General features: G+C 33.5%; 2 protein-coding genes across 2 annotated transcripts in view; both read left to right on the top strand.

Annotated features, from left to right (window-relative positions):
* LOC113810086 (uncharacterized) overlaps positions 1–686 on the top strand; it is an 11,801-nt gene extending 11,115 nt beyond the window's left edge. Inside the window, exon 11 of the mRNA XM_027361775.2 lies at positions 1–686. This exon is cut by the window's left edge and continues 113 nt beyond it. The gene's annotated coding sequence lies outside the window, so the exon portion shown is untranslated.
* Positions 687–4,458: 3,772 nt separating this feature from the next.
* Positions 4,459–10,000, top strand: part of LOC113810020 (uncharacterized) — a 14,119-nt gene continuing 8,577 nt past the window's right edge. Inside the window, exons 1-4 of the mRNA XM_070142250.1 lie at positions 4,459–4,480; positions 6,406–6,523; positions 8,229–8,327; positions 9,790–9,907. Coding sequence (XP_069998351.1) covers positions 4,479–4,480; positions 6,406–6,523; positions 8,229–8,327; positions 9,790–9,907 — 337 coding nt within the window. The 5' untranslated portion in view covers positions 4,459–4,478. The remainder of the gene's footprint in view (positions 4,481–6,405; positions 6,524–8,228; positions 8,328–9,789; positions 9,908–10,000) is intronic.

The raw sequence follows: 10,000 nt of genomic DNA, 5'->3' as shown, positions 1-10,000 counted from the left end.
AAGACGTTTCTTGGGGCGAAACGTCACGTTCTTTAGGCGACGTTAGATTTTTTTATTTATTTTTTATTTATCTATTCATCATTTATTGATTTATCTATTCATCATTTATTTATCAATCCATTCATCATTTGTTTACTTATCTTTCATTTATTTATCTGTTTATTTGATTTATTAGTATCATTATTGTTATTTTTATTATCATTATCATTATCATTTCATTTGTTAAGCTCGTTTGATTATTCAATAATTTTTTTATTATCATATGTTTTGGTGCATTATTTGTTCATTTATCATCATCTATTGAGCTCTATTAGATTAATTATTCGCTAATTACTTATGTGATAATCGCATGCTAGGTGTGTTGGATTAGTTCAATTCTTTCTTTCTTTATTTATTTTTTATTAAGCAATATTGGATAGATAATTTGTTTATAATTCTTTTATTACCAACAAAATAGGGATTATTTGGAATCGATAGAATGGGAATCATTTGGAATCACCCAAACAGGAATGACATGGAATAAACGGAATAGGGATAATTTGGAATCGCCAGAATAATATTCACGAAAGGGAAGGAAGGAATAAATGTTAAAACAGTCAATTCCTGGTAGTATCTTTCACTCACTAAATCGTTTACGTAACTTTCTAAAATAATGTTATTGCGATCAATAAAATTGAATTATTGTTCATGTTTTTTTTTCTGTTTAGACCTAATGCAATTTCTTCGTTACTATTGAGTGATTTTCCATGTGTGGATGCGTGTGTTTGTGCATACGCTTGTATATGTGTATGCGTGTGTGTGTGTGTGTGTTTGTGCGTGTGTGGGTGTGTTTCTACGTGTTTATGTGTTTGGATTGCAACAGGAACAACGAAGGGAAGGACAAGAAAACACACGAATATGCCGAGGGCCTTTTGGCTATTGCTTCGTATACTCTGACGAAGCAATAGCGAAAAGGCCTTCGGCATATTCGTGTCTTTTCTTGTCCTTCCCTTCGTTGTTCCTGTTGCAATCTGTTCATCATGAATTCCACACATGTGTTTGGGTGTGTGAAATATGTGCAATTTGCATCTTATCCACCACTCTAAGAAGAAAACTTTTTGTGTAAAAAAAAAAAATGGTCGAACACTGCTGCAAAAGTGAAAGAATTAAAAAGAATTAAAGATAGTTAAAATGAATAATCTTCAAATGTCCTAACAAAACAGACATTTTTTTTACAACATGGTGTGTGTGCATAAGATCGAGAGACAGAAAACGAGTGAGAAAGAGAGAGAGAGAGAGAGAGAGAGAGAGAGAGAGAGAGAGAGAGAGAGAGAGAGAGAGAGAGAGAGAGAGAGAGAGAGAGAGAGAGAGAGAGTGAGAGTGAGAGAGATAGAGAGAGAGAATGTATGTGTGCGCGTGCATATATGTATGGACACACACACACACATCTGGCAAACATACACACACATCTAATACATACACACACAATGATACTTGTGTGTAATTATAGTTGCATATGCTAATACTTGCACACATCATGCTTGAATTTATATATCTACTGTATACCTGTGCAAATGTGTATATACACAAGTCCTTGAGTGTACCTATACACATATATTTGTATATATGTAAGTGAGTGTAAAATATATAAAAATGAATATGTAACAGTGTGAGACAGCAAACGCTATAATGTTAACACATCGGGTAAAATCTTGGCGGTTAAGATATTTAAAATAGTTCCTGCTATATTCACCTTCGTTTTCTACGAGAGCCACCTGACGACACCTGATAAACTATACACTATAGACTGATATAATTCATCTTCAAGTCGTATTTCAAATTTCAGAACAGAACCTATGGAAGTTCTAAAATGCTAGTGTAGAAAGAAAGGAAGTGTTAATATATTTATCAACGTTTAAATCAATTTTGGTTATCAATATATTCAACAGGACTATATTTAAGGTCCAATTTCAGTACTGACAAGTTGGACCATGAGAAAGAGGAGCTTCACAAAAAAGAAAGAAAAAAACTGTGCCACGCTTCTAGTGTGAAAATTATGTGGAATGTTCTAAAACAAGAGTTATTAAACAATATGAAAATCAAACTGTTTTTTGTCTTACCTGCAGTATTTGCAGATAATTATCTCTCACATAATAAATTGGAATCTTTCCGTATAGTTGTCTTGTCCTATAGTTGCATCATCCATAACTAGTAATAACTGAATCTGAAATGATGATAGGCAGTGATGAACTGGGCCATGGAAATGATCATAAAGAAAAGGTTCTGACGCTAATCTAAACACACGCTCGTAAGTAGGCCTACAAATGAACCGTATTCATGTTGACAAATGTGGAAAGGCCTGAATGAGCACGAATATCTTCACAATACAAGAGATATATTTAACCGGTTTCGATCATATCGGTTAAATACATCTCTTGTATTGTGAAGATATTCGTTCTCATCCATCCCGTTCCACATAGGCCTACAAAGTACAATCATTTACCTTTTGTCCTCGTGTCGGCAGCATAAGGAAGCGCCACACTGTTTTCCTTCCATTTTTCTCATGTTGGTGAAATGTCGTGAGAATTTTCGATACGAATTGAAACTTTCCAAAGATTATCTTGTAGGAAATGCGTCACTCTTATACTTCACAACTATTTTTAAACTAAATTCTCATAAAGGTTTCCAATTTCCTTTGTACCTGTGGATGTGTGTGTATGTGTGTATGTATATATGTATGTATGTATTTGTACACACACACACACACACACATAATATATATATATATATATATATATATATATATATATATATATATATATATATATATATATATATATATATATGATAAAAATGATGACCAATGCTGTGATGAACATCTTTATTTCAAACGTTTCAAAGACAAGTACGCGTCTTCATCTTCAGCGCTACAGAGGAAAGAAAAAACACAAACATTAGAGCCGGACAAGGCGGTTCAGAAATTATAATAGATATACTAACAAGCCAAGCAAAGAAAAATCAACGAAAAAATATGGGAATATATACAAAAGAAAGGACAAGCAAAACATACCAAGCATGGTAAAACTGGCAGTTACGGTCACTTGATTATACAGTAAATAGCTGTGTGGCTTTCCTGTGGTCGTTGAGCTGTGGTCTCATCTTATGGATATACAAGGATTCTGAAATCAGGAGATCGAGTCTGTTGGGAGATGTAGACAGAATTTTGAAATCAATGTGAGTGTAGGGATGGTCTTCCGTGTGCGAGTGTTGGCGAATAGCAGAGAACGGCGGTTTGGTGAGAGGTAGGCCAGTTCTTCTGCACTTTTCCATATGCTCAAGAATTCTGTGTTCGAACCGTGTCGTTGAGCCAATATACCTAGTATTACAGCTAGGGCAATTATACATATGAATAATGTTTGAGCATAGATCTGAGGAAAGCGACTCTCTCTTAAGAAAAGTATTAATAGTGTAATTATTCGTGAAAACCATATTAAATCGTATCTGGGAGAATGAATCTTTGAGCAACTCGCGTAACTGTTTTCTAACAGTTGCACAACCACACAGCTATTTACAGTATATTCGAGTGACCGTAACTGCCAGCTTTACCATTCATGGTGTGTTTTGCTTGTCCTTTCTTTTGTATATATTTTTTCGTTGATTTTTCTTTGTTTGGCTTTTTGGTATATCTATTATAATTTCTGAACCGTTTATTTTTGTGCCTTGTCCGGCTCTAATGTTTGTGTTTGTTCTCTCCTCTGTAGCACAGAAGATGAAGACGCGTACTTATCTTTGAAACGTTTGAAATAAAGATGTTCATCACAGCATTGGTCATCATTTTCATCATGAGATTGCGCTTCCCACATGGCAAGTCAATAGCTGAAATTCTTATATATATATATATATATATATATATATATATATATATATATATATATATATATATATATATATATATATATATATACATGACACACCAAACTGTTCGGATCTGAAATAGGAAAATGTATGATATATGATGAACAGATATAGAACAAAAAAGCTATCTTTAGATCAACACAGATATATCGACGCTGACGTTATAGATGGAAAATCAAATTAACAAAACGTTAATAAAAGCATTTTGGGCAATTAATCTAACCTCAACCTCCCCCCCCCAAAAAAAATAAAAAAACACATGCAAATATATGTGTGTGTATATAGATAAATAAATTATACATACATATATATACACATGAATATATACACACAGTACATCCATACATACACACACCATTTTGTAAGTTAAGTTTCCATAGATCTTTATGGATGAGTATTACATAACCACACACCATAACACAAACCGAAGCAATGAGAAAGAATCAGCTGTTTTATCACGCGAGAAACACCTGATTGCCTCCCCCCCCCCTTATCCCCAATGCCCCCCCCCCCATCGCCTTCCGAAATCATATATACTTGAGGTCGATATTCTTTACCGCTTTTTGTGGTCAGACTTTTACACCATGTACGTGTCCAGAGCTATGCAAGTATAGGTTTTCTGTTGATAATTACTGGTGCTATGATCATTATTGCTGTTAATACTATTGTAATTTCATATTTGTAATATTATGATAATGCTGATGCTGATGCTAATGTTAGTAGCCATAATTATGATAATGGTAACAGCACTAACACATCAGTGAGGATAATGATAAGCTATCGTTAATGCCATTATTAGTATTGTTATCATTATCATGATTTTCATTAATATCATTATGATCACCATTGGTATTATTGTCATCAATTGTATTATGAGTGTTATTACTATCACTGTTATTATCATCATTATCAGTGTTACTATTATAATTATTATCATTATTATTATTACTGTTATTATTATTATTATTATTATCCTCATTGTTATTAGAGTTTTCTTTATTATCATTATCATTATTATTATTACTATTATTATCTCTATTATCATTATTAGTATCATTATCATTATCATTATTATTATTGTTATCATTATCATTATTATCATCATTATTTTTATCACTGTTGTTGTTACTATCATTATTATTGTTGTTGTTGTTATTGCTGTTATTATTGTTATCATTATCATCATTATTATTGTTATCATTATTATCATCATTATTACTATCACCATTTTCATTATTATTATCATTATTGTTATCATCATCATCATTATTATTATAATAATAATAATAATTATTATTATTATTATTATTATTATAATTATTATCATTATTACTATTGCTACTATTATTATTGTTATTGTTATTGTTATTATTATTATTATTATTATTATTATTATTATTATTATTATTATTATTATTATTATTATTATCATTATCATTATTATTATTGTTATTATTATTTTCATGATTATTTTTATTATCATCATCATCATCATCATTCTTACTATTGATATTATTACAGTCATCATCATCATTATTGGTAATAATGATTTAAATAGAGATAATAATATTATTACAATTATCATCGTTATCATTGCTATATTATTATTATTATTATTATTATTATTATTATTGTTATTATTATCATCATCATTATTACCATCTTCATAATCATTATCATGATCAATATCATTATCCTCATCATTATCATAATTATCATTATCCTTGCTATTCGTTATATTGTTATCATTTTTATTACCATTAACGCTATCATTGTCATTATTACCGATAACATCAACATTTTTACTTTTATCATTAGTATCATTCCTGTTATTATCATCATTATTGTATTGTCATTAGCCTCATTACTGCTATTATTAGTATTATCACTGTTATTGCAATCATCATTTTTGTATTATTGTTATCGATATCATTATCATTATTATTAGTATTATCATAATTGCTTTTATCATGAAAATTGTTATTATCATTCTTATTACCATTATCACTGTTATTATCATTATTATCAATAAAATTATCATCATCATTATCCTCCTCCTCTTCCTACTTATCATCATCATTACCCTCCTCATCATCATCATCATCATCATTATCCTCCTCCTCCTCCTCCTCCTCCTCTTCCTCGTCCTCATCATCATCATCATTATCCTCCTCCTCCTACTTATCATCATCATTACCCTCCTCCTCCTCCTCCTCCTCGTTATCCTCCTCCTCCTCATCATCATCATCGTTATCCTCATCATCATCATCATTATCCTCCTCCTCTTCCTCGTCCTCATCATCATCATCACCATCCTCCTCCTCTTCCTCCTGCTCATCATCATCATCACCATCCTCCTCCTCCTCCTCTTCCTCCTGCTCATCATCATCATCACCATCCTCCTCCTCCTCCTCTTCCTCCTGCTCATCATCATCATCACCCTCCTCCTCCTCATTATCCTCCTCTCTCCTCCTCCTCCTCCTCATTATCCTCCTCTCTCCTCCTCCCCAGGATGTGGCAGAGCACGTGGGTGGCCCTGGCGCTGGCGTGCGTGGCGGCCGCAGTTCCGAAAGGCACTGTCGAGAAGCCGGCTTGGCAGCCTCGTTTTCTAGGACAGATTCACCTTAAGGTTAGTAGGGTTTTCATATCTCTCCATCTATCTATCTGTTTATCTCTCTCTCTCTATTGTTCTATATATCTATATCTCTCTCTATCTATCTATTTATATCTCTTTTTATCTATCTATTTATTTCTCTCTCTCTCTCTCTCTCTCTCTATTTCTCTCTCTCTCTCTCTCTCTATCTATCTATTTCTCTCTCTCACTCTATCTGGCTATTTCTCTCTCTGTCTCTTTGTCTCTCTGTCTCTCTCTCTCTCTCTATCTATCTATCTATCTATTTCTCTATCTATTTATCTCTCTCTATCTATCTATTTCTATTTCTCTCTCTCTCTATCTATCTATTTCTCTCTCTCTCTCTCTCTCTCTGTCTCTCTCTCTCTCTCTCTCTCTCTCTCTCACTCACACTCACTCACTCACTCACTCACTCACTCTTCTCTCTCTCTCACTCTCTCTCTCTCTCTCTCTCTCTCTCTCTCTCTCTCTCTCTCTCTCTCTTTCTCTCTCTCTCTCTCTCTCTCTCTCTCTCTCTCTCTCTCTCCTCCTCTCCCTCTCTCTCTATCTAATCTTATCTATTTCTCTCTATCTATCTATCTATTTCTCTCTCTCTATCTATCTATCTATTTCTCTCTCTCTATCCATCTATCTATTTATCTCTCTCTCTCTCTCTGGAAGGTGGTGGTGGTGGTGGGGGGGGGGGGGGTATTCATGGATTGATGGATAAAACGCGTCTTTGAAGAGATGTGTTGTTTGTGTATATGTATACGCGCACAAGGACACTAAGCAGACAAACAAACAAACACAAAGAAACGGAGACATACCCAAGCACAAATGAACGCAAATAAACAAACACACACACACACAAACCCAAATATATACACAAACACACACACACACACACAAACCCAAATATATACACAAACACACACACACACACACACACAAACCCAAATCCAAACACGCAAACAGAAAATATAAACAAACAAACAAATACACAAGCAAACAGACACACACATAATAAATAAACACGCTAACAGAAAAAAACAAAGCAAAAACCACAAAGAACAAAAAACACGCAATCACAAAACGAAAACACAAGCAAAAAAAATATATATATAATGATAATAAATAATAAAAATAAAAAACAAGACTTACACACAAAACCTACCCCCCCCCCCAAAAAAAAAAAAAAATACAGAAACAAACAAAAAACTTTTTTTCATCCAAAACAAGGAAACAATAAACAAATAATAATAAGAAGAAAAATCACCCACACCACTTTTCTTCTCTCTCTCTCTCCCTCTCAAGCACGCTGCCTTCATGGAAACTCCAAAGACACACACACACACACACACACACACACACACACACACACACACACACACACACACACACACACACACACACACACACACACACACACACACACACACACATCACACACACACACACACAAAATCATCCAAAACAAGGAAACAATAAACAAATAATAATAGCAATAAAAAATATCACCCACACCGTTTTCTTCTCTCCCCCTCAAGCACGCTGCCTTCATGGAACTCTAAGGACGAAACAGACCAAAAAAAGAAAAAAAAAAAAGAAAGAAAAAAAAAAAAAAAATCCAAAACAAGAAAACAATAAAAAAAATCCAAAACAAGAAAACAAACACACACACAAAAAAAATCACCAACACCGCTCTTCCTCTCTCCCCCTCAAGCACGCTGCCTTCATGGAACTCTATTTCTCCGAGGACGAGTCTCTGGATTACGTCGACCGGTGGAACCTCTACATCTCCAGCTTCGATCCTCTGGGGGCGGTAAGTGGGATTGTATTTTTTAATTGTTTTTTTGTGTGTTTTCTATGTTTTTTGTTTTTAAATATTTTTAGTTTTTTTGTTTATTTTATTGTTTTTTATTTGTTTTAATGTTTTGTTTTTCTTATTGTTTTTCATGTTTTTGTGTGTTTTTTAAAATGTATTTTTTATGTTACTGTGTATTTTTATCGTTTTTTAAAAGGTGTGTGTTTTTTAATTGTTTTTAATGTTTTGTGTGTGTTTTTATTGTTCTTTAATGCTCTTTGTGTTTTTATTGTTTTTATTTTGTGTGTGCGTGTGTTAAATTTAATTGTTTTTTTTCTATTGTCTTTTAATGTTTGCTTGTGTTTTTTATTGTTTTTTAATGTTTTTTTAATATTTTTTTGATTTTTTATTGTTTTTAAATGTTTTTTGTGTTCTCTTTATTTATTCTTTATTTATGTTTTTATGTTTTTTATAATGAAAATGTTGATGATAAGTTAGCTGTGGATTTGAAATTAGGTTAGGTTAGGATTGAATAGATGGCTTGTTGTAGATAGAGCATCATAGGAAACAGGGGATGAAATATGAGATAGAAAAGGATAAAAAATAATAATGATAATAATAAAAGAAAGAAAAGATGTGTTAGTCGAAAGAATGAAATTTGATGAACACTTGTATATAATGTGCGGTAGGAAATACAGGGAAAATGAAGATGAAAGACGATGAAGAAGAAAAAAAATCTGCGATATATAGCTAGATCGATTTCATATTGCTGTTTAAAATGTATTTATATAAATAAATAGAAATAAATGAATGAAAAATGTAATATATGGTAAATCTGGAGCATATAGCATTTCAGTAAACAAACATGAAATGCTACTGAAATGGAAGAACAACATGCAAACTAATCAGGGAAGTCAAATCTAAAGCACGGAAAGACATAATTACTTCATATTAGAATAAAGGTGCCGAAATTTGTCGCTTACAAAGTCCCATTCTTCGCTTATCGCCTAAGTCAATGTAAACAAGCCACGTAACTCAGAAGATAGCGCTCAAGAAAGTAGTGCGTGTGTTACTATCTACCGTTTGATAGACATTTACGCGTAATTTCAAGTTGATTTTCGACACTTGCTCTCCAAACGATATTAATTACCATGATGTTAATTCATTTAACTAATTTCTACAATCTATTCACATTTTACGCTCTTCAAAATTTGGTGTGACGTCACTGTATGGCGCATTGATACCTTCAAATATCCCTAAAAACGGTTATTTTTGTGGGAAAGTTTGGCTCATCTTTGCGATAAATGGCTTTTCTTTACCGTTTTACAATGAGAGCTTGTGCGGGAGACTTATGTATGGTCCTCCCCTCTAAAACCCCCGATTCCCCACGTGTCCCCCCAAGATCGCAGGGCATAGGGGTAAAAATATAAGAAAAAAACGGGCATTCCATCTCCTCTAGAATAACCCCTCTTCATACCAGGAAGATGAGGTCTACCGAATGAGGTCGCCGGGCCGCTTCCTCGACGACATCGCCTCCTGGAACATCGAAGTCATGGACCAGACTGCCCTCTGGCCCAACAACCCCGACTATCTCCCGAGTAAGACTGATTTGTTGGTTCGTTTGTTTGAGAGAGAGAGAGAGAGGGAGGGAGGGAGGAAGAGGGGGAAAGGGTGAGGGAGGAAGAGGGGGA

The sequence above is a fragment of the Penaeus vannamei genome, chromosome 29 (assembly GCF_042767895.1).
Source record: "Penaeus vannamei isolate JL-2024 chromosome 29, ASM4276789v1, whole genome shotgun sequence".
Taxonomy (NCBI): Eukaryota; Metazoa; Arthropoda; class Malacostraca; order Decapoda; family Penaeidae; genus Penaeus; species Penaeus vannamei.
The sequence above is the reverse complement of the archived record's forward strand: the minus strand, read 5'-3'. Positions and strand labels throughout refer to the sequence as shown.